The sequence below is a fragment of the Gymnogyps californianus genome, chromosome 9 (assembly GCF_018139145.2).
Source record: "Gymnogyps californianus isolate 813 chromosome 9, ASM1813914v2, whole genome shotgun sequence".
Taxonomy (NCBI): Eukaryota; Metazoa; Chordata; class Aves; order Accipitriformes; family Cathartidae; genus Gymnogyps; species Gymnogyps californianus.
In genome coordinates this window covers 11804996-11829323 of record NC_059479.1, presented here as the reverse complement: position 1 = coordinate 11829323, position 24328 = coordinate 11804996, and the positions used below count along the sequence as shown (strand labels likewise).

Genomic DNA, 24328 nt, shown 5'->3' with positions numbered 1-24328 from the left:
TTTCCCAGTGAAGCATGAGGATTTCTAGTTCGTATGGTTTCTTCATAGCAAGTTCATTATCAACTTGAAAAACACCTGAAATATCCTTGAAGCAAGCAGAGAACTAATGGCATGGCAGTATTAGAAAATACAGTGGATTTTAGTACTTCATATTCACATGTTGATGGTGAAAACCCACAATACCAGGGAGAGGGTATTTTCCAGGCTGCTTTAACCAGCAGCCCAAGAAGAGGTTTGCAGGGAAGGGTGATGAAATGCTACAGAGAACCTTTTCACCCCAGAAATCTGAGTGTTTCCTTACAGAACAGTGTAGCTAGGCAACCCAAAGTAAGAGCAAAAGCAAAATTATTTATTTTTAAACAACTTTCAAGAAAGTAAGTTAAAATCCTAACTACATTGACTCCAGTCTTCAGGACAGTAGGAGGTTGCTTCCCAAGCTCTCAGAGCTGGCATACTTGCCTCCTTGTCAGCGGGTGAACAGCAGCACCAGCTCACAATGAACAGTGTGAGGAAACATGTCAAAAGGTATAGCCAACATGGGGGCAAATGGCTCTCCTGCCAGCTTCTTGCCTGGGTCAGGTGGGCAGCACAGCCTGTGGAAAGCAAAGAGAGCATCCTTTAGACCAGTAGCAGAAGCCTTCCCACCATTACCGGTAGCACAATAGCACAGAGGATGCACTAAGGAGGTATCATGTGTTTGGCTAACATCCCTCAGAGTCTGCAGCTGACACTGGCTGAGGTCTGGAACCATCAATACTGAATCCCAAACCAGCTCTGAAAACCTCATGGACAAGCTGAAGAGTCAGTGGCAGGTTTAAAGCTCCCTTTCTCACAAGCCATCCCAGCTGAAAGGCACTTAATACCCTTAGGAAATAATCCTCAGTTTTGCACTACCTTCATTGGTTACCTGCAGACAGATTTATCACCTGCAAATGGGCCTGCCCCAGATAAAGACTTAGCTATATGATTAACTGTAAGCAGGTGACTAATCCCCTTGGCTTCACTTCATTGAGTAGGGGCCAACCTTCCTGCAGTGAACCCAGTGGACTCCATGTACCACATCCAGATGTGCTGTTTTGTTGGGAAAGGATGCACAATGCCATTATAGCATGTTTGCATTATTTTCTATTCCTTACTGAAGCACTAAAGCATCCTGCTGGAACAGAAAACCCAAAGAACACCCACTACCTTAAACCAGCGAGTGCAGCTTGCAGGTAGACCCAAAGTAACACAGAAGCATAAACCACTTCTGACCATGCACTGACCAGTCCTCGATCACACCTGCAGAACTCACCCAGTGAAATTCAGTCGCAACAAAAACCTTCCTAAGCCAAGGTCAGATATTTATGTCCTTGTCTGGACGTAATAGGGTCTGTCATAGGGTCAGTGGAAAGGAAGAGAGGAGGGTGCTCACTCAAGAAAGTTCCTCATGGCTTCACCCTCTGGCTTGCAGGAAATGTAGAGCAGCCTTCGGATGGACTTGCAGTTTCGGATGGCTCGCACAACCCTGTAATCTGCAAAAACAGATACCGTGCTTTCCCAGTGACCCACCACCACCGTAAGCTCTCCAGAAGGAATGACTGCACAGCAAGCATCACAGAACTGCACTGAACTGTCAAAAATACAGGGAAAAAAGAATATACACATTTTGCCATGTCCTGTCTCAGATGCAGGCTCTTAGGAGGCCAGGGATGCAACCCACACTGCTAACAGCTCAGCCGATTTGGCAGGGTAGAGCAGTGGGAGAAGTCCCTCTGCTTCCCAGGGGGATGAAGGATGAGAGAGAAATTATTAATTAAGCAGAGGCACGTAAAACCTTCCACACACACTTGTGAGACTCCATCTGGGTACCAGGACCAGTTTGGGACTTGCCAGTACACACTGGAGTGAGTCCAGCGGAGACCACTAAGATGATTAGAGGGCTGGGGCATGGCATGTGTGAGGAGAACGTGAGGGCTGGGGTTATTCAGCCTGGGGAAGAGAAGGTGAGCAGGGATCCATTTGCTATCTTCAGGGGCCTTATGGGGGATTACAGAGAAGATGGAGCCAGAATCTTCTCAGAGGGGCACGAGAAGAGGATGAGAGGCAACAGATGCACTGCAGCAAGGGGAAATTCTGATTAAATATATTAGGGAAAACATTTTCAGGAGCAGGTATCCACCCCTGGACACATTCAAACCTCAGCTGGGCTTTATAGCCCTGTGCAACCCTATACAACTCTGAAGTTGGCCTTGCTTTAGTTGGGAGATTGCACCACAGACCTCCAGAGGCTCCTTCTCTCCTAAATAATTCTGTGAGCCTATGAAAGATGGAAAAAAGATTAGAGCTGTCTGCTTTAAAGAGAAAGCATGATAAAGGCACTGAAAACAGCAGACTCTATGGGATTTTAGCTGCTGTCAGCAACAAGGTAAGAAACTAGAGACTAAGCGAGCAGAGGGTTTGGAGCCAGTATAACAGGTCTCACAGAACTTGTTCAAAATTCTCTGTTTTCAAGATGAAAATAAATAGCATATTCTCTTACGAAGCCCAGCCCGAGATGGGTTCACCACAGCAACAAGGGGTCGGGCATCCTCCCACGATGACAGGAGTTGTGGTAACACGGCCTCTGCCTTTCCACTGTGAAACTCACAGTTTGAAATTCCTGTGAAGCAAAAAGCAACATGAACTGAGCAGAGTCAGTCTCACCAGATGTTAGGTATAACATGAAGTACCACCCATTGCTGCGTGGAAGTTGTTAGGATCCCTCTGCTCACTTCTGCTTCCGATTTTTCAGCAATTAGTTTGAAACTTTCTGCCACAGCGAGTTTGAACTCACCATTGAATGCTGCATTCCACCTGGCATCCTCTATTGCCTTCTCCACCAGCTCAATACCAATAATCTTGGAAACTTGGTGAGCCAGAGAGAGACCAATTGTGCCTGGAAACGAGCAGAAAAAAAATACTCCATACATCCATGCTGAAGAAATGGGGATCATTTTTGGCACGCAAAGCACCAGCCCTGGAAGCCAGGCTCACACGGCCACTGCTCACCCGTTCCACAGCAGATGTCGAGGAGGATGGTGTCCCCACCAGCCTGACTCAGCTCCCTGACTGCCTGGTACAGAACTTCTGCTCCACCTGTGTTTACTTGGAAAAAGGCATCTGGAGAGATGCGAAACTTCAGGCCAAGCAGTTCTTCAAAGATGTGCGGTTCTCCGTGAAGGAGCTGGAAGGGGGACTGCTCGTGGGAGCAGCGTGTCATGGTGCTAGCAGAGCACACAAAAACCAGGTGTTAGAAGGCAGCAGAGAGGCAACTGATTTCCATTTCCATCCCTGGGGTGCTCACGTGCAGGGGAGGATGGTTCTCCCCCAGCAACTTTTATTTCATGTGCGCCTTTCAACAGGATCAAAGAATTTTGATTCTTTGTAAGGGATCTGTAACTTGCACAGCCTAGAATTCATTACAAGGATCAAAATGGCTTCGCAGAAGGCAGCAGCAGTCCTAGGGTCTATTCCCCAGTTTTGCGGCTAATGTGATTTACTGTCTTGGGAAAGTCACTGTACGTTTTTTTCTTTAGTTTCCCAGGCTCATAACTCTCATGAGATAGAGCCATAGCACATTCAAGTATTTCAGGTCTCGAAAAACAAAAGATGTGGCCATGTTAAAACCACGTCTGCAAGAGACATCCAAACATCCGTCATTCTCTTCAAGCACTCCCTGAACTGGTACAATTTGAATTTGATCAGAGAGGGGGGAGAAAAGGAGGTGGCTTTTTTTCCACTCTTTCCCTGTGTCAAGACATATACCTCTCTTGGAAATAAAGTGAAGTCAAGGCACAGACTGTTCCAGGTCCACACGTAAAGAACTCCTTAAGCAATGCTTTCTGAGTAGCCAGTGCCTCCTGTCAAGAGCAAGAAAGGAAAACCTGGCTGTTTGGGTAATCTGATTAGACACCTCTCCCTAGCAATACACCCAGCAAGCTCAGGTCAGCCAGATACCTGATGTGCCTCTTGCCAGATGCCCTGTCCTCCACATACTCACTTGACCCAGCTCCTGGGGGTGGAAGGTGATGATAGCCATGGTGTGGCCATGGCTGGTGGTGCGTACCACGAGCTCCCGCCAGTTTCCGCCTTCGTGGAAGAGGATGCAGGGGTCCAGGGGGGAGCAACGGATGAACTCCTCATAGCACTGAGCGGAGGGGAAATGGCACTTGTAGTACAGTGAAGACAACTGCCCTGGTCTTAGCATAACTCCATGCACCCCAAACAGATGGCCCTTCCACCAGTATCATCAGTTTTTTCTGTTTGATTTCAATACACTGAGTGAAAGCTCTTTCCAAGTTCTTGAAAGATGAGACATTTTAATAATTTCTCAATCGAATCTTTGTGATTCTTATGTATTTTAATAGATTGGCGGGAATTCATTGTCACTTGATTAATTTCATTCTTTGGGACAGTTTAGAGGCTGCAACATTAACATGCAAGTTTTAAAAAAATATTTATCCATCAACCAGAGTCAGGCCTGAAACTTTTCACAACGTGAAAACGGACTTGAAAACACAGCGTAACTAAAATTACAATGTTCTCCCAAATAAGAGTTATGGCAGTCTCTCTATTCCACAGTCTAGGGACAGACATGACTTCTTTATTTACCTGGGCTACTTGTTTGTGTTTTGGGGGTATGTTCTCCATGTGGTTGGCTTTCACACAGACAATATTTCTTGCTGGAGAGAGACAGACAGGTATTTAACTGTTTTGCTTCAGGGCACATAAACCACTGTAGCATCTGACATGATAAATTGTGGAGAGGCCTTTCCCCTGAATTCTCCCATTGTACAAAAAAAAAAAAAAAAAAAAAAAAAAAAAAAAGAAAAAACTGGTATCTAAGTGCTCCACTAAAATCCTGTGATGTTCTGGGCACCCGCAGTCTGCAGGACCTGCCAAAATTCCCTTTGTCGGTGATTAGTCACTAACTTCCATGAAGAGGGTGGAGCTCCGGGAGCTTTTTAAATGTCCTCTAGCAACTCCCGAAGGAGCCATTGCACTGTTCTTAAACTAAGGGAGCCAGAGCAGAGCAAGCTGGTTTTCTAACTGGAGAATAATGGTGTGGGCTTACAGCAGCAAGGCAGTTTAAGTTGCCTGGAAGACAATAGTAAAATGCATCCACGGAATTATTTTTTCAATGAGAAAAGTACACAGCAACCACCCCAGTGCCTCTTGCTATGGATGTTGACAAGCAAAACCTAGTATCGATGGTGTGAACGAGTTCACCACTGAGCAGCCTGCGAGGAGCACACAGCTCACATCTTCGTTGCACAAAACCAAACTGCCTCACGCATCCCAAATGCTCCAACGTTGCTCTGCTGCCTATGGACGTGCACACCCCACCGTGCTCTCCCTGCTCAGCACAGGCTCCTGGAGCACGCCAAAAACATGGGAACAGCATAGTTAAGAATAACAAAGCTAAATCCCGGAGGGGCTGCTACCACAGCTGTCATCCTTACTGCTGTATTTAGCAAATCAGAAGCTGGTGTTTCTTAAGAAGCTAGTGAACTGAGTTTTCAAAATTGCTGCCCAGGACTTGGTGGCGTTTCTGTTGGCATCGCCCAGGATTCAGGCTTCTAACTCAGGTGGAGGCTCTCACAGCAGAGCCTTGCCCCAACCCAGCCCACACCAGCAGTTTTCTACCCAGCTCCTTGTCCTGCGCTGACCTCTGCCAGTTCCCACATACAACCCCACGGTTTTGGGGTTCCCGTCTGGTCCTCGGTTCACAGAGAAAGTCGATTTGTTTCGGTAGCCATTAATGACGGGCTGAGGAAGAAAAGAAGGGAAGTAAAGCCTTGGATTAAAAGAAAAAGTAACGGAGGAAAGCCAAAACCCAGCCTGGTTGTTCTGGTGGCCACACGGGAAGATATACACGGATGTGCAAAACGCAGAAACGGAGCCTGTGCGCGAGACCCCCAGTACTTCCCCTCGGGAAGAAGAAATGGCTCTCGGTGACAGAATGGTGACAGGTTCATCAGGGAAGGCTTGGGCACAAAAAAGCGTTCCTAATCCCTGGGCTTCTCTCACTCTCCGGCAGCCACAGGCTGCAAAGCAGAAGCTAGCAAGGACTGCCACAGGCGCATTCTCTGCAACCAAGTAATCCCCACCATGAGACTCTTTGGAGTCGAGTGAGAGACCGTTAGTGGCTCAGAGGGGACAGCATTCCCACAGGATTCTCACCGAAGGGACCACAGGCTGGAGAGGACAGCAGAGTCCACCAGGTTTCTGCGCATCTGTGCCCAGCTCCTCAAGACGAGATGCCAGTGTCTGCAAAATCTTCCTCTGGCTTTCATACTTCACCTGCAGAGGAGTCCTAAGCCAGAAACATTCTCACAGGACCACACGATGGTGGGCGGCTCTTCATCACCCACCTCTGGGAAGGCCAACAGGAGGGAATACTGCGAGTGGGATATAGCCCCAGGGGAACTCTGCCTTTCTCATCACCGCAGCTGCTTGGAGCAACGGGGAGAGAGAGAAATCCTGTGTCCGTGGTCCCCAAGCACTGGCCTGGAGCACTTGGTCCAACCTGAAGCCCCAGTGAACCAGCTGTCCCGCACTGGACGGGATCATTGTGCGAGAGCCCATCCTCTGTGCTGCTGGTGATCACACACACCACCCACAGGGAACCTCCCCGTTCTATCCTTCACAACAACCGAAGAATTAAAGCAGCAGTAAATGGGGTCTGAAGAGTTTACAGCATTAAGCGACTAAGATGCTAGGGGCTGTTGCTCAAGGGGCATAGGAGGGACAGCTGGGGCAACACGACAGAGAAAAGTCCACGTAAGCACATCTTACCTGCAGCTGCTCTTGATAGGGAAGTCTCCACAGTGGCGTCGCCGCGTTCGCTAACCTGGAAAGTGCAACATCACGGTAGTGCCCAGAGCTACTCACCTCCTGGTACTTATGGCATAACATCCCCGCCAGCTGCTTCATGGGCAGGACCGTTCTGGTACGGGCTCTGCACCAGAGCCGGCTGTGAACATCCAAACTCGCTTTCCTGGCACCTTCCTGGTGCAGAATACTTGTGGCTGGAAGAGGGACCCAGGAACCACAACGACCAGCTCTCCAGAGGACAGGCTGAGCCTTTGGCAGAAGATTGACCAGTGATGCCTGGGCGTCCTGGATAACCCAGGTACCTTTCTGATCCTCCTTTAGAGTACAGGGCCAGGAACAGCGTTCCCCCTGCGCAGGGACCCAGAGAGGCCCTGCCGAGCCCTGGCTGAGATCTGACTCCACGCTGGTAAAGCCAGGGGAATGGGTATTCAGACGTCACTGGGGTCAGAGGGGGAAAAAAACAAAGTGCAGGCAGAGAAGGGAAAAAAAAGAGATCATGTTGTAGCTTCAGGTGGGCTCTGTTGCTTTGTCCCACTGAATCAGAGGCTTTGACCGTCCCTTGCTGCTCCAAGGACAGCCCGAGTCCCGTCTCCCTGGAGTTTTCCCCTAAAAGAGCAAGATGCTTCTCTCATGACTTGATGCATCCATCCTGCATCATCTGCCTGCTCACACTTCCAGCCACTACTACATCTTTTGTGCTAATGCTGTACTAGATTAAACCCACCACAGTGAAATGCACAGTTTGTCTGTAGCAGGCAGCGAATTACAGGCTGCCCACTCTCACTGACCCGGCCACCCACACAGTGGCAGTTTAGAGACAAACCTCGGAACTTGCCACTACTTGTACCTGAGGCACGGCGAGCAAGAACAATAAAAGCTGATTTAAAAAAAAAAAAAAAAAAAAAAAAGACAGAGTAAGGGGTGAGGTGGATATGATCCAAACTGTCATAACTATCCATCAACTCCTGACTCACTGGGCCCATGGGGAACCTCACCCTACAGCTGGATAAGCTGCTGTTATTGCTTACTGGGATTTCTGGAGCTGCTTCCAAAGCACCCAGTGCCAACTACTTTCAGGCACAGAACTGCAAATCAAATGAACTATTACTTTTTGCTTGCCAGTATGGCAACTGCTCTGCTCCTGATCCCTTCCTCTTAGACCTCTTCATTTGTCTTTTCCATTATTCCTACCCCCAGGCAAAGCTCCAGGGAAGCCAGCTGAGCCCTGGCTCTTCTATTCCTACTGGGGAGAGCTGGGTGGAGGTGAAACCCCCAACCCACTGCTCTAACCGCTTCAGGTGCTTGCTGCTTTGGAAGAGCTGTACCTCTCCTCCCAGGAGGAACCTGGTAGGCTGCAGCCCTCCCTGGCCTTTTTCTTCTCCTTCCACTTTGCTGCTGTCTTCTTCTCCGTCAGCAGGCTGCGGCCTTGACTGGGCAGGCTGCTCAGGAGAGCACTCGAAGGGCGAAGGTGCCAGCGCGGTAGCCTCCATGCGCAGGACAGAGCCATGGCGGGAAGGAGAGGGGCTGCACCCCGGCCAGCTGCACAGCGAGCCCACCGTCAGCCTCCCAGAAAGCGGCACATCAGCTACGCATCTGGAGACAGGTTGAGAAAAACACCGTGCTCGTGGCCAGCTCTGCTCCAGAAAGAAAGTTTAAAAATACCCATGGCCGCTCTGGCCCAGCGGGTGCATTTTTACACTGCTCAGAGCTGCCAGACGGTGCCTGCAGCGCAGCGAGCGCCCCTGCCCTGGGCCGGACAGGAAGCGCGGAGGGAACAGGCCGCCAACAGCGGGGTTTCCTTCCTCGGCTGCAGGTGACCGGCCTCCGGCAGCCAGCGCGCTAGGGCCCGGTTAGCAGCGCCCGCTGCCAGCCCTGCTCGCCCGGGCCCTGCCGGTGCCTTCAGAGCTCAGCTCTTGCCTCGCGTGATGAAGAGCTCGCTCCTTCCGCTCGCGGCCGATCGCCTCCCTGGGCGTTCGGGTCTCCCGTGGCGGGATGCGGTGAGCTGCGTTTCCGCCGCCCTGCCGCAGTGTTTACGCCCGAGAAACCTCCCCAGGCCGGGGAGCTCCCCGCCGCCCTGCGAGGCGGCCGAGCCCCCCTGCCAGGGAGCCCGGACCAGCTCCCTACACCCCACGGGTGCCTCTGCTCGGCGGCGAGTCCCGCCGCGCTCCTGCGGCCCATGCCTTACCTCCCGGCACAGCGCCCCAGCACCGCTGCAGGCTCCAGCCCGGCACCCTGCGCTTTCCGGGTCCGTCCGCGGCAGTGGGGCGGTTGTGGTGCCCGAGCCGCTGCCCTCGCCGCCCCGGGGCAGCGAGCTGTGCCCAGCACACGCTAGCCTCGTGCTCGCGGTGCGGAGCCTCGGCACACCCCGGGGTCGCAGCGCTGCACGCCCCAGCCCTTTGTGCATGCGGAACCGCACGGTGTCCAGGCAGCTCCGCGGCAGTCCGGCACCCGGGAGCGCCTCTCCTCAGGGAACGCTGCCGGGGATGCCGGTAGCCACGCAGGGTGTGAGACCACCCTGCCGGCCAGCGCAAGGGGGCTCCTGCTTACGCCCGCCCGCGGGGGCGGCATCAGTCGCTGTCACCGCAACTCGTCCCGCATGGTCTCTGCCCATTTAGGCACCTGAAACGAAGAGAGCAGCAGTGGGTGCGATCAGGCTCCGGTCCGTTCTGTCCAGGATTTAAGTGTCCCGGAGAATTCTGCAAAATGAGCGGCCCTGTAGCTCGCGGGACTGCGGGAGAAGGAAACTGCCCCGGGCCACCCCCGCGCAGAGCCCGGAGCCTCTCCCGGGCTCCTGCTGGCAGACAAGGCTGTACAGCAGAGCTCGTCTGCTCGGCTGTGCTGGCACAAATTGCAGTTATTGTCGTTACGGTCGCTCTCAGACCTGCTGCCTCGAGGAAGGTTCTCGACAGTGACCAAAAATTACCTGTATGCAGTTTTTAAGTATTCTGATTTCAGATAATCTGGGAATCTTAGAGACGTCCCTTGCCTGGGAATTAACTCTACACAGCTATCGCTGTAGCCTCTAAAAACTTAGAGTAGAACAGTCACTTTTTTTGGATAACCACCACATAATATTCTAATAACAGTTTCATCTATTTTAATTGAAAAGGAGAGGGTCACAAGTACTTTTGATGCATGGTTTTTTATTTTTGCTTCACGGCATGGCACACTCACAGCTAACTTAACTATAACATCAAATTCTGAAGCAAGCGTTTATCAACTATAATTTTATCTAGGCAAAAAAAGCTTTGTGGTAACTAACTCTTCTTAAATATTGTGGGAATGAATGTTTGCATTTCGGGTAGGCAAGTTCCTAGTTATTTAAGTGTGGAACCTGAAAAACATTTGAAAAACAAACATTGGAAAAGCATTTGAAAAAACTGCTGTCTCTAGACCCCAATATTAAAATCAGGAGTACATGTTATACCAGAATTCCCTCTTGCCTCTGTCTTCTCTCCCTGCCGTGCAAATGAGATTGCTCTCTCTCCCAAAGCCTCAGCCTTCTGCGGGGTTTCTGGGGAGTGTTTGCTGCAAGCGTTTGTTTCATTTACCATTAGCTGGGTGTACTAGAATTGCTCTTTATTTACGCGACACGCACAATTATTTGGGGACCACCAGGGCGTCTCTGGCTTCCGGAATAAAGCATCCCCTTCTTGAGATTGCATCTTAACGCTGCAGAAATTTGGCTAGGCCTGTAGGCAACAGCTGGGTGCACCAAAACCAGCAGCTTCACTTCTTTGCTGATCTAAAGACTGGCCTTCTTCACCTAAATACCGGAAAAGGTCCCAATAAGCAGAAAGCAAGAGGCAGAAGTGTCCAACAGCAGACAGGAACAGCAGCTGGAGAGAACCGAGCAAACGGTCCATTCCAATAACTCATCCTCCTCCACCTCCACCATTAATTTTGTTCCTAATTACCCTCAGCTGTAGTGGATTTGCCATCTTGCAGTCTCAGTTCTCTAGGTTACCAGCTGTTCTACAGAAAATGTAGTCAGGCCACTGTTACGGATCTATGCACGCCGGCCGCCGTAACAGGGCCCGACCCTAGGATCCCGCTGAAAATGCAAAGTCCAAGTGAAGGTTTCTGATTCCCCTTTTATTAGTTCTCAGGTTACAGCTCGAGCTGGGTGCCTCCGGACAGGGACCCCTACCCCAGATCGCACCCCTCAATTATACCTGTACCGCCCAGCACCCAATCCCCAAGTCCAATCACTTAATTCGGTCGGTGGTCTCTTCATTTCTTACCGGTTTTCGCTGTCGCTGGGCTGGCTGCCTTCTGAAGTTGCTTCATTCTCTTGGAATTGTTTCCTTGGTCCTTATCTTCTTCATTCTGCTCCTATCTGCCGGATTCAGCTAGTTCTGTGTTAGCAGCATTAGTTTTATCAAAAAGTTTACTCTCGGTCAGCTCTTGCGGCCTAAGGCTTCAACTACTTTAGCTACTAGCGCTAGGCTACTAATGCTAAACGAGACTATTCAGAGAGAACAAGACAATTAACCACATTTCTCCTATAACAGTCCTCCCTTTGTCTTTTTTCGGCATCCCTGCCCATCTGTAGTTGGTCTTGTATGAAGACTTTTCGATACCCTTGTACAGATTTCATAAGCATATTCTGTAAACAATTCCGAATACAAGTAAAAACACAGCAGGCTATCAGAAGCATAATAACCACAGGTAAAAGACTCTTTAGCAATGAACTAAATAAACTACTAAACCATGAGGATAATCCCCATCCAGAGAACAAGTTTTGTAACCAGGGATTCAATGGCTGTTCCTAGATCATTGATGGAGTCTTCAGGTTCTAAAGCAACCTCTTCTAAGACCATTTGTAGTCTGATGGTATATCGGCCTACACAAGTAATGGCGGGCCGGTCACTAACGGAGTCATTCTTGAAATGGAACATCCTATTAGTTTTCCCTCTGTTAGTGGATTTTTCCATGTGCTGTCTAGTGCCTCTTCTAGTCTTTGGAGAGTTTGTTCTCAAGTTTCAATGAGGGAAGTTTCTCTGACGTTTCTAATTGTTCCCTGAGGTAATTTAGAAGTAATGTGTAAATCTGGCCCCCCACGGGCTACGTAACAACTGCCTGTCCAATTGGCCGGTAGTATTTTATAAGCTTTTCGGCCACCGACACAGTAATGGCCTTGTAGGGCCCAAAATGGGGAGTAATGTCTGCTTGTTAGTACGCTGGTATGTAAGATTAAAATCCCGTATCTTCCCAACGGAAGGTCAAAACCGTCTTTATAAGGAATTGTGTTCCTTATAACTAAGAGCGGGGGGTATTAGTAAAAGCAATAAAGAAAGGTATTGTACTAAGACAGTTTTGAGAATATCATTCACGTAATGGGTTTGTCGATGCGTGGTTGAGCCCATTTTGGCGATGGCTTGCCCATTGTTTTCAATCAAATGTACAAAAGAAAAAGAACCAAAACACCTAGACAAAGAAGGGTTAATACCAGAACTAGGGTAACCACTCTTAACCCAATAACAAAACATTGAGTCTCGTGGCTAACTCTTCCTCACCGGGTGGTTGGTGCCACCTGCATGCACAGCACCAGTTTATGTATCCAGCTGCGCCTTGTCTGGTTATACTTCCCCAGCCCCAACCTCGATGATGGTTTTCCCAACGACCTTTATAACAGTTATTAATACACCACCCAGGATGACGTGGGCCACAATTATTGCAGGATAAACAAAGCCAACCGTGCTGATGCCATCTCAAACCTTCCCCTCTTGGAACTGAGCCTGGAGTGATTGCCACTCTATAAGGGTGGCGAATACACCAAACAGGACGCTGCCCTTGATTTACGTTCTCTGATGGTCCACTTGGGCAAGCAGCGGGTGACTCTCTGGCCCAGGTGGCTCTAGAAAGAAAACAAAACCGACGTAGTTCTGGGATTCCTTCAGCCTTTGTAAGCTCAAACAGTCCCGTTTTCAGTCTCCAAGGTGGGATTGACGGAGTCGCGTGGGGTCGACGGTGGTCCATCTAACTGATGTTCTTTTGGCAGTCATTTCACATGAGAGTGGTGAGTCCAGTTATCCTTTTCTGCAACCTTTACAGCAAAGTAAGAAGCTAATAACACAGTATACGGACCCTCCCATTTAGGGTCCAACTTTGTTTTGCAAGAGTGGACTTTCATCATTACTGCATCTCCAGACCGGATATCACGTCCTTGCATTTCTGCTGGTACTGGTTGAAACCATTGGGCTTGTGCCCTGTTTTCTGGAAATGTTTTTGTATCCCCAACACAAATCTGGTAACTCGTTCATCTCCATCTAAGAGGCTGGTCCTAGCGGGGACAAAGGTCCCAGGTACAGCTAAATGCCTGCCAAACACTATTTCTGCTGGTGACAACCCTAGAGGTTGGCGAGGGGTATTTCTGATATCCCATAGCACTATTCTTAAAACTTCAGGCCATTTCAAACCTACCTGACTACAAGTTTGAGCAATTGTATTTTTGAGAGTCCTATTCATTCTTTCCACCTGTCCTGACAACTGCGGATGATATGCAACATCTAGTTGTCGCTGTATTCCTAAACTTTTATAAATGTTGTTTAGAGCTCCTGCTGAAAAATGAGAACCCCTATCGGATTCTATGGTTTCAGGTGTTCCGTATCTGGGAACGATTTCCTGCAAGAGTGCTTTGACCACTCCCGCAGTATCAGCCTTCCTGGTGGGAAAAGCTTCTGCCCATCCTGAGAGTTGGTCCACGATTACCAGCACGTGCTTAAATCCGCTCATGGGAGGCACGTCGGCATGATCAATTCACAGTCTTTGGAATGGGAAGTATGCCCATGGTCGTCCTCCAACCTCCTGTTTGGATTTTGCATCGGAAAACTTGCAACATGTGGGACAAGAACTCTCAATCCTTTTTACTGCCGTATGTATTCCTGGAGCTGCCCACCTTCTCTCAATCTGGTTAACAACTGCTGTCATCCCTCCATGTGTTTTATCATGAAACCACCTAGCCAAAGTCATTAAACATTCTCCTGGTAAAATGGGTTTTCCCCTAATAGTCCAAATTCCAGTTTCATCTTTCACAGCCTCCCAACTTTCCCAACGAGCCCGTTCTTCCTGAGTGACTGCTGCATATATTTGGGCTGGGTTATTGATGTCTGGCCAATCATCAGCAGAGGGAGTTGTTATGGAGGTACTCTCATGTATAGGTTGGAGGGCAGCAGCTTTAGCTGCTGTGGGATAATAACGGAAGATTGGCAAGGAGGATTGTAAACACGCTCAAGTGACCTGCAGCTGGAGTGTAGAAAAATAAATATATCATATTGATTGTTGTTTATCCTTGTGTGCTTGACAAGTAGAACATCCGTGTTTAGATAACATAGGCAGGTGGTAGGCTTAGAGGCACCCTATTGGACATGCTTGAGATTCCTGCCCTGCTACGCAGAAGATCAAAGCACAGTGGTAAACTATGCCTGCGCGAATCCCTGATAAACAGGCGAACACAGCAGGGTCGGCAATCCTCCAGCACGGAGCGAGCTCAGCGGTGCCTGCATCCCCACTTGTGTGCCTCTGCCCGGGTGCTGCTTCGGGGATCCCCCAGTTGGCGAGGCAGCGAAAATAAATTTACTCTTTGCATTCCATCTATGGTTTTGTGGTTGTTCCTGTGTTCTGCCTGTGCTGACTCACACAGCTGCTTTATCTGCCAATTCATTATTTCTTTCAATTTTGCTGGATCCTTTGGTATGAGCTGGTACTGCAGCGATTTCCCTTGGAAGCTTAATAGCTTCCAACAGCATTTGGATTTCAGTGCCACCGGAAATACTTTTTCCCACTGAGGTATGGAACCCCCGTTCTTTCCATAGCGTACCCGTTGCATGACACACTCCAAAAGCAAATTTAGAATCAGTATAAGTAGTTACCCGCTGGTTACGTCCCCACCAGGCTGCTCTTGCTGATGCAGTTAACTCAGCCCCTTGGGCACTCACCGAGAGTTGTAGAGGTTCTGCTTCAAGTACCTCTAAGTTTCTCACCACTGCATAGCCATGTGTCGTAGCGTGACGATCATCGGTGAAAAGGGTTAGATCCGAGTTCTCTAGAGGTTGATCCCGCAGATCTTCCCATAGGCGGCTGGAATGGAACACTACCTTAGCATAACCATGATGCAGCTCACCATCGGAGGGAACAGGCAGTAAAGTTGCTGGATTCAAAACATTGCGTCTTTTTAAAGTAACATTATCTGCATTTAAAATCGTTAATTCACAACGATGTGCTCTTTGTGGGGACAATGCTTGTGTAGCATGTTGCTTAAGAATCAGTTCTACTTCATGCGGGACATACACGGTTGTTGGGTGACCCAGGACTAATGGTCTGCTGCTTTCTATGATAGTCGCTGTTGCTGCTATCGCTCTAACACAGGAATTATTCCCTGCCGCTACAGGATCCAGTTGAGTTGAGTGATAAGCCACAGGGCAGCGGTGTGGGTCTAGCTTTTGAGTAAGGACTCTGCTGGCTACTCCTTTATTCTCATGCACAAATAGTTGAAAGGACTTGGAGTAATCCAGCAATCCCAGTGCTGGAGCAGAAGCTAAAGCTCCTTTCATAGCTTGGAAAGCCTTTTGTCTCTCTGGACCCCAGCATACAGGCTCCACTTCCTCTGCCTTGGTAGCTTCTGTCCATGGCTTACTTAACTCCCCTAGCCCCGGTATCCAGGGTCTGCAGTATCCTACTGCGCCTAAAAATCCTCACAATCGCTTCTTTGTTACCAGTCGAGGCGTTTCTACAATAGCCTGGACCCGTTCTGGGTCTACTAATCTTTGTCCTTCTTTTAATATGAATCCTAAATCTTTTACTTCCTGCTGATGCAGCTGAAGCTTAGAAAGAGATGCACAGTGATGTTTTTCTGCTAAAGCAGCACATAGACAAATAGTATCTTTCTAGCAATCTTCACGTGTCTTGCTGGCAACTAACAAATCATCCACATGTTGTACAAGTATAGAACCTCCAGGTAATAGAGTATCTTTCAAATTTTCTCCTCGCCACCCCGGCATGTGATCCTTAAAATAGTTGCAGATGTCAGAGGCGGCTTGGTCCACAAACACACTTGCTGCCAATTCATTATTAAAATTCTGAAGAGTCATTCCCCCATACGTCAACAAAGCCTGTCACAATCTTCCCCAGTAGTCGCCGGGGTGTTCCTCTGGCCTCTGTCTACATGCCTGTACTTTAGTTCAATTTACTCTCATCGCCTCCAAAGCTCTGATCGCATTTATCAGATTTCTAACCGCTATTTGGCAATTATCTCTATCTGTTTGATTATTATAATCCCAACTGGGATCAACCTGAGGCCAGGCAGTCCAATTTCCCCCTGCCTGTAGGGTTAATCCCACATTCTTTTCAATTATCTTATCTTTCTGTCTGGACGGAACAATTCTCTCAATAACAGGTTGGGGGATGGGAAATCAGTTCTGGTGGAATATTCTTTAAGATAATCACTGAAAGGATTTTTCGCACCATCCCTGCGATCCTGGAGGTTTTGAGGTTTCCTTGCACCGGACTCCCACGCTGCTGCCAGACGAGTTCCCCAGGTTGCCTCAGTCTAAAGTTACCCTAAGAAATAAAAGGAAAAGAAGGGTGTAAATCCCTAGAGAAAGCAAACAGGGAAGCAGGGGAATAAGAGGAGGAGAAAAAGAAAAGAAAGAAAATCCATCTTGTTCTGACAGCCAGTTTCTCCTGCCTTGTGGGAATAAAACTGCTCCTGACTGGGCTATCAGAAAGCCCAGAGTGCTGTGAGACGCAGGGAAGAGGAGGTGTGGGAGCTGCAGGTGCTGATGCGACCGGCTCCAGCAGCTGCTCTAATGCTGCCAGGAGGAAAGAGCCCCAGCAGCACAGCCTGGGGAGGGAGTGAGGAGGTGGGTGCTCAGAGGCGGGAAAGGTGCTGGGGGCCTGCCCCCAACACATCCCACAGGGGAATTCAGACTGTGTCACTGGGAATGCATCATCTTTGTAAGCAAACGGAGCCAGAAAGCTTACTTCTTGAGCAGACGCCCTGATCTGGAAACCTGGGGAAAGTTCTGATACAAGCTTTGTGCTCTGGGGCCCTGTCTGCTTTTTTTTACCTTACCTTTAACTATGGCCTCGTAGACTGGGGACTAGCTTTTGGCCAGCATCCTCCTTTGTAAATCTTCTCCTGCTGCATCTTACACAGGTGGCCAGAGGTGCACCTCCTCGCTGCCACATCTTGCTCGTGACAGTGGGGGTTTTGGAGCTCTGACCCAGACAGCACGACCCAGAGGAGCAAACCTGCCCCAGAGAAAGGGACCGCCAGATGGTGGGCGACGCACACACGTACGTGAGGCAGCACGGGGAGGATCTGAGTGTATTTTGAGGCAGGGTCAGGCCTTCTTCCCTGTGCTGATGTGCAGCATCCAGCCCCTCTCACTCCACACACACACATGCCACTTCCCTCGCTCTGGGGCCGCCATAAAGACCTTCAGCCCCAGGACAAAGCCAGTGCCCTCTGGGCAAACTGGTGTTACTTGTGTGCACAGCAAGTGGAGGAGCGAGCCTGGTTGTGCACCCACGTACACAGAGGACGAGAGGGCCTTTTGGGCCAGCACAAAGAGCGTTCCCCGGTCGAGGCTGCTGGGTGCCTCGTCTGCTGCAGGCTGAGGCCAACAGGGTGGACAGGGATCCCCCAGATCACAAGGGGCAGCGCGCCCACCCCTCCGGCACTGAAAAACTTCATCCTTCCCAAGAAACTTCCTGGAAAACTCCAGCCCCCTGGGCAGTGGAGTTCCTGCAGTGGTCTCCGGCCCAGGACTGCCCCGTAGGGCTAGCTGCCCACCCCTTTCTCCTCCACAGCAGATACGTCACGTGGATGGGGATTAAGAGGCAGAAACCCATGGATCTGCCACTCAGAGGTGGCTGGAGTGGGCAGTCAGTGCTGCTCGGGGCAGGCTCTTCCCATCAGTCCCTCTCCTGTGGCAGCTGTTGCGCACTTACGTGGGATCACTTGGCAGGAGTCTTCTGCATCATCCACATGTAGCTCCACATCCACTTCCTGCCCTCTCCTCAGCCTCACACTGCCCAGCTGGGAGGTGGTCTTGGGCTTTGTTGAGGGAATTACACCACCTGCCAGGAATTATGCCACTGTCAACAGGGCTCAGCCCTAGGTTCCTGCTCAAAGAAGACAAGTCGCCAGTCCGCTGAGTAAATAAGTGGTTTATTTATCCGACATGCAGAGCAGCTCGAGCTGGGTGCCTCCAAGGAGGGACCCCAAACAAAGAAATCTCTGGGCAATTATACCCTTACAATCTAAGTTCCTCACCCCTCATGCGACAGTTCTGACCAGTAGTAATATTAGGGTCTGGGGTCTTCCCGTTCTTCATTGGGTCCCTTCGTTGTCTCTAGGCGGGCCGTTTCTTCTCTTATCTCTAAGGTTGCTGCGTCGGCTGACGACAGTAGCGGCCTTCCTTGCTTCCTAATCTTCCAGCTCGAACCAGCTCTGGGGCCTTCTTTTACTTAACTAGGTAAAAGTTCAGCATATCCGGGTGAAAGTTCACAGCTTGTGGCCCAAGGCTTCAGCAAATTTAGCTACTAATGCTAAGCAAGTTCTGTATAAGTAGTATACCAAATCGCACAACAGGCTTGCAGTGACGGTAGAAGATCAGGGCAGTCAGCACCAGGAGCAAGACGACAGCCAGCTATGAGGGCCATGTTTTGCAGCTGGGCACAGTGGGACCTGTGGCCCAGACTTCATCTGCGGGGTTCCCTGGAAAGCTTGTAAAATCAGATTAGGATGAGAAAATAATGGACTAGGTTGGGGGCCTAGAAAAGTCCCGGGGTGCCTGACTGCATTCAGCACCAACAGACGTGCCCACTAGGCTGGAGGATGCTGCTTGGACCGTCATCTCCCCTAGCCCTGCCCGGCTGACCAAGAAGGATCTGCAGAGCACTTTGGAGCATCCTTACCCAGCGGCTGAGGCAGCCTGGGAGGAGGAGTACTCACTGAGAGCAAGCCTCGCCTTTCCGGGAGAGAGCGGGCTATGCGGGGGCAGGGGGAAGTACAGACATACAGTGGGATCGTGGGGATGGCTTTGAAACACGCTGCCCTGAGCACATCCTGGAGGCAGGACGCCTTGGCCCCAGGCTCCTCTTGCACTCACGGGCTAGAAACAGGCTGGTAACAATGTGGGGTAGGAGGCAAGAGATACAGAGAGCAGAGAGAAGCCCTGCAGTTAAGCGTGACAAGAGACACCCGACAGACAGAAAAGGGAAGTCTAAGTCTGTTCATTCTCTCCTGATTACATACAGGGAAACCGAGGCGGAGGAGGCGGGGAGCAGCTTGGCCCTAGCTCCATGGCTGAGCTGGGAATTAAGCTCTGCTTTCCCGAGTTCGCTTCGCTCCCCGTCGGCCACAGTCCCTGCTCAGGTGCTCTCTTCAGCATGCTGCTGCCCGTTTCTGTCACGTGTTGGCAACTTCTTCTGAGAATGGTGCCCATCTGCCCAGCTGCAATACCTGCATACATCCCCCACGCCTGGCTGAGGTGGGGGCTGCATACCGGGGGCTCTCCATCCAGCATGGGAGAAGCCGGATGCAGAAGCAGCCCTGGCCCATGGCTTATCTGGCTGGGGCTCAGCATTGAAGCACCTCGCACGCTTTGGATTGCAAAATAATCTCTGCTTGGGCTATACTAGAAAGGGATGGCAGGCATGTGTTTTGTCTTCCTGGAGACGCCAGATAGCTGCGTGATCACTGGATCACCCAGCCCAGGCAATCCTAGCAGCTGAGCCATGAAAGAGAGGAAGATCCCCAGCGTCCGGGAGGATTTGGCCAGGCAGCCCCTGCCGCAGCAGGGCTCTTTGTGGGGTGGTGACTAGGCAGGGCATCCCCTGGCCGAGAGGCAGAGGGCTTTGTGCTGCTCCAGCCCTTCCCCCACACAGAAACATCTGTGGCTTGGGGGAGGCTGTGATGCATCTCAGATCTGCGTTGCGCTGGGAGGAAGCAGCGTCTGGTCTGCATTCCCCACAAGATGAATGTCAAGAGACGCTTCCAGTAATGGATGCCAGAGCTTGGCAGGCTCTGACACATCTGCCCGCCTGCCCACAGCCCCTTCCCAGGGCTCTCGCTCGGCACAGCCCCTTCACTGCTTCCTGGGTGGCTGGAGAACATCCTGGAGCTGCTCCGGGCTGGTTGGTGAAGGCTGCTCGGTCACCTGCAGAGATTTCAGCCCTGTTTCCTCTTTGAAAATAATCTAGAGGGGGCTCTGGTGCGCACAGCTTTTTCTCTGATCTAACCCCGGACAAACGTGCCACAACACAGCAGCTGGTTTCTGGAGGCAGGACGAGCCTGCGCATCCACTGGTACAGGCCCTGATGGGTATTTAAGCTTCAGCTGGTCAGGCCCAGCCTGGCCTGCAGTGGGAGCCATGGGCAGAGGGTGCAGATGTCTGCCCCTGTCCAAGGCCATCAACATGGGGGACCGGGCCAGTTCCTCAGCGAGTGTGTGCGGGTCTCTGTCTACAGTCCAGCTGCTGTTCAGGGCTGAGCTGACGTCGCAGCTCTGTTCTCTCTGCCATCGGGCGCTTCACCATGCCTGGGATGCTCCTCTGCACTGGTGGTCCAGAGACTGCAGCCAGCTGTCCTTCGGCGCAGTGGCCAATGCTGCGCAGGAGAGCTGTAGTTGCCTTCGAGCTGAGGAAGGTTGCCTTGAGAAGGGCCCAAGGTGGCAGGTTTTGTCCTCCCAGGCTGAAGGTTACCCTGCCTCAGGCAGGGGCATGCCCCTTTGAGAAGCTTATGGCTCCACTTCCTCTCTTCAGGCCAGCACTTGCCAGGCAGCCTCTCCTCACATCTGCGCCTGATTACTGTCAGAATGCAATGAAGCCAAAGGGCAATTGCATCTCCTGCTTGGGGCTGTAATGTAATCACTGCCAGGGCCGCAGCAGTGTGGAGCCCCAGCAGTTGCATGAGGCTTTTTCAGCCCTGCTTCATTTGAGACACCAGCTTCCGATCTCCGCTGGGTGTGTGTTCCCGGACAGGTCACGCCACTGCGCTGATTTGCAGTGTGTCCCTGCTTCCTCCGGACACAGGCCGTGGAGGGGAGCGTCTGTGTGCACCACAGCCAGCCCAGTGCCCCCGAGGGCGGGCAGGAGCCGGGTGGCTCGGAGCAGCCGTTCCTCGCACAACCGCCCTGCCTCATGGCAGGGCCCTGGGGTCCCCACCACAACCGTCCCCTGGTGCCGCTGGCAGAGCTCTCCTCAGAGCTGCCCCAGGCCGCATCTCTTATAGGTGTGAGCAAAGACTGCCTGACATTGATGGGTGCTGTGGGAATTCACAAGCCAATCGCTGGCAGTTGCTGGGCGGGCACACCTACCCTGCCCATCCCACTGCGATGGCGGCCATCACTTGGCTGACCCCCTGTGGCAGTGTGCTTCCCCCCCCAGCCTGACCTGTATTTCCTGTAACCCTGCTCCAGTGATAACCACCAGTGGCGGTCATAATGGATGCGTCTGGTCACGATGGCTGCATCCGGCTCAAAGTGGATTTGGGGGAGACAGATAACAACACAACAGACAAGGGCTAATTTGAGCAATGCGCCCACCTAACCACAGTGCTGGTCAATGTCCGACTCAAACCAAATTTGGAAGAAGCTAACATCTGTAGTCACTATGCAAATATGACTATGAGTCAATTATCTTACTCCATAAATAGTGGACAGCCCAGGGCCCGTTGAGCTCTCCCACGCGGCAGCGGGCTGCACGCCAGGATCTCCCCTCACGTAGGGATGCCTCTCAAGGTTACTCCTCGAGGTTGAGAGATTCCTTGCCACAACAGATTCTCGGTAAGTGATTAACAGCATGCTAAACTTTGAAATCTTAGCAAAGTGATCTAAAGGAATGATTGCGCACATATAATCCTTTAGACATAAACCACTGACCAAGTCTGGGACTAGGATTGGATCCAGCCGCACCTAGACTCCTCTCTGAGAAGGAGTTCAGAAAGCAAGGGGGTCCATTCTGAACCTCGTGACTCAATGGGAGGGTCTCCCAGTTTTGTCTGACCCTGTCCTCTATGCAGTAAATATCAAGCGAACCTTGCCATCGCATCTTGTTAAACCACTGTCACATTTACCATCAAACTCTGTTAAATTGCTGTTTTATGTCAATAAACATTGCTACTTCTGTCTTATGAGTGAAGTGCGCCACTCCATCCGCGACATTCCCGCCTTCTCCAAAGCCCCCTCATAACCCTGCTTCAATTTGCTCTCATCTCCTCACAAGCTCTAATCACATTTATCAGATTTCTAACCTCCCATTCGGCAGCTATCTCTATCTGTTTGATTATAGCCCCAATTAGGATCAACCTGAGGCCAGGCAGCCCAGTTTCCTGCTGGCTGTAGGGTTAATTCTGCATTCTTTTTAATTATCTTATCTTTCTCATCTGGACAGAACAACTCCCTCCATAACAGGTTAACATCGGCCCAGGATGGATTATATCCCAAACAAATATTAGAAAACAACGATGCACATTGACCCACATCTTCCTTTAACCTGAGCATTTGATTTCCCCACATAACCAAATCCCAGGGGTTCCAGGGTGATGGGTGTATACATATAACACTGGAGGTGGGGGAGAAACATTTCACACACAGACACCCCCCGACCCCCACCCCCCAGCTGCATTGCAAAAGGATTACATTAGAAACCATAGGGTGAAGCCCAACAGAAGCAGTGGCGACGGCAGAGGCAACTGAGGAGGGAATCAACAAGCAATACAGAGCGAGGAGTATAGGGTGGTGCAGAGACCAACTCTGCCAGCTGTTCTACAGCAAATGTAGTCAGGCCACCACCACTGGTCCCCAAACAACCACTTGCAGGTCAGCGACCAACTCCTTTTGCCCACCACGAGAGCCAAATGCATGGCCTCACGTTGGCTGCAGTGTCTTTTGCTTTCAGGAGGGAAAAAAAATTAAAATCTCATTTTAATGTGTTTTTTTTAAAAAAAAAAAAAAAAGCAGCTCCAGCAACATTTGATTCCTAGATGTGCAAACCCTCCAACACACGTCCCCCAGGTGATATCCTCCTGGCAAGTTTTCCTGTCTGCAAACTGCAGCCAGTTCTTTAAGGAACAGCCTGGTTCTGCCTTGAATGGGCCTTTCTGCTATGGGATTACATTTCTTCAAGCACGACAACTTCCAATACATACAGCGAGTAGTTTACTACGACACAAGATAAATGAGTAGATGAACACATTCGCTCATCAATGATTACTTGCTTCTGTTACAGAAGTCATATTAAAAATAAATAACGCAACAGAGGCTACGCTGACACAGAGTGTGGCTCAAGTAACAAGTCCAAGCCCAGCCCTGCCGCCCTGCGGAAGCACGACGAGGCCCGTCCATGCCAGCGGCGGCGCTCACTCAGAGCCCCTGTCCGGCGGGGCTGAGCATCTCCTGCAGCACCAGGTGCAGCAGGTGGTTCTGCTCGGCGCTAAGCAGCGGCCAGAGCTCGGCCTGCAGGGCCTTCAACGCCTCCGCGTCCTTCTCCTGGCACGCCAGCACAGCCGACTGCAGCAGCAGGAAGAGTTCGGCCGGCAGGTAGCTCGCCGCCGGCGGCAGCCCGCCGCCCGCCCCGGGGCCGCCCGCGGGCCCCGGCCCCGCGCCGCCCTCCGGCGCCTCCCAGCAGTACTGCTCCAGCGTCCGGGCGTGCTCGGGCAGCAGCTTGGCGGGCGGCGGCTGCAGCAGCAGCAGCAGCAGCACCCGCGACACCTCGCAGCGCGCCAGCACGTCCAGGAAGGCGCCGCCGGGCGCGCCCCCGCCGCCGCCGACACAGCCCAGCCCGGCCCCGGCCAGCGCCTGCGCCCGCGTCAGCGCCGCCAGCGCGCCGGCGTAGTCGCAGCCCAGCAGCAGGCAGGAGGCGCGCTCGGCCAGGCACCGCAGCGCCTCCAGGGGCAGCCGCGCCGTCGCCAGCAGCTCGGCCGCCCGCTGCAGGGGCGCGGCGGCGCGGGCGGGCCGGCCCGTGTCGCGCAGCGCCGCCGCCAGCTCCAGGCACAGCCCGGCCGCCAGCGCCGGCTGCCCCCGCTCCAGGTGCAGGCGGGCGGCGAAGGCGCCGCAGCTCTGCGCCGCCGCCACGTGCTCGCCGAAGCCGCCGCGCAGCCCCAGGCGCTGCCGCAGGTCCCGCTCCTGGCGCAGGAAGAGCCGCGCCGCCTCGGCCAGGGCGGCCGCCTCGGCGGGCCCGTGGAAGAGGCTCTGGGCGCAGCGCGCCACGGCCAGCTGGCACCAGGCCGCGTAGGGCAGGCTCTCCCGGGCGCGCAGCTCCCGCGCCAGCGCCGCGAACTGCTCCGCCGCCTCCGCCACGTTCGGCTTTCGCAGGAACCGCCGCCGCAGCTTGGCCGACACCAGCCGGTACCGCGACAGGAAGTCCCCGTCCCCGCCGAGGCCCGGCCCGGAGCCGCCCGCCCCGCCGGGGCCGGAGCCGCCCGCCGCCGACAGCATCGCGCGCCGCCCGGAACTGACGCG

At 52.0% G+C, this 24328-nt stretch overlaps 2 protein-coding genes across 6 annotated transcripts; both read right to left on the bottom strand.

Annotated features, from left to right (window-relative positions):
* Positions 1–328: 328 nt before the first annotated feature.
* On the bottom strand, positions 329–9527 carry TRMT2B (tRNA methyltransferase 2 homolog B). 4 transcript variants are annotated; one of them, XM_050901636.1, is made up of 13 exons: positions 9478–9527; positions 8184–8451; positions 6820–6874; positions 6205–6324; positions 5691–5790; positions 4633–4703; positions 4022–4168; positions 3787–3881; positions 3031–3245; positions 2816–2917; positions 2522–2641; positions 1415–1514; positions 329–593 (listed from the first exon to the last, which is right to left on the bottom strand). In XM_050901636.1, exons 2-13 carry the CDS (start codon positions 8363–8365, stop codon positions 467–469), a joined length of 1434 nt encoding a protein of 477 aa, XP_050757593.1. In that variant the 5' UTR covers positions 8366–8451; positions 9478–9527; the 3' UTR covers positions 329–466. The 4 variants fall into 4 exon arrangements, with proteins under 4 accessions (XP_050757593.1, XP_050757594.1, XP_050757591.1 ...); XM_050901637.1 differs by lacking the exon at positions 9478–9527 and adding an exon at positions 9044–9217 and having other exon boundaries at positions 6820–6880; positions 8175–8451; XM_050901634.1 differs by lacking the exon at positions 9478–9527 and adding an exon at positions 9044–9217.
* A 13482-nt stretch (positions 9528–23009) lies between these two features.
* LOC127019633 (40-kDa huntingtin-associated protein-like) lies at positions 23010–24328 on the bottom strand. 2 transcript variants are annotated; one of them, XM_050901782.1, is made up of 2 exons: positions 23460–24328; positions 23010–23411 (listed from the first exon to the last, which is right to left on the bottom strand). In XM_050901782.1, exons 1-2 carry the CDS (start codon positions 24302–24304, stop codon positions 23231–23233), a joined length of 1026 nt encoding a protein of 341 aa, XP_050757739.1. In that variant the 5' UTR covers positions 24305–24328; the 3' UTR covers positions 23010–23230. The 2 variants fall into 2 exon arrangements, with proteins under 2 accessions (XP_050757739.1, XP_050757738.1); XM_050901781.1 differs by having other exon boundaries at positions 23010–24328.

Excerpts from the sequence above, each read along its gene's own strand:
- TRMT2B (XM_050901637.1), bottom strand. The coding sequence starts at position 8,365 with ATGGCTCTGTCCTGCGCATGGAGGCTACCGCGCTGGCACCTTCGCCCT. Across the intron at positions 4,169-4,632 it reads AACACAAACAAGTAGCCCAG|TGCTATGAGGAGTTCATCCG; the intron begins GTAAATAAAGAA and ends CCCTCCGCTCAG. Across the intron at positions 3,882-4,021 it reads ACCCCCAGGAGCTGGGTCAA|GAGGCACTGGCTACTCAGAA; the intron begins GTGAGTATGTGG and ends TGCTCTTGACAG.
- LOC127019633 (XM_050901781.1), bottom strand. The coding sequence starts at position 24,304 with ATGCTGTCGGCGGCGGGCGGCTCCGGCCCCGGCGGGGCGGGCGGCTCC.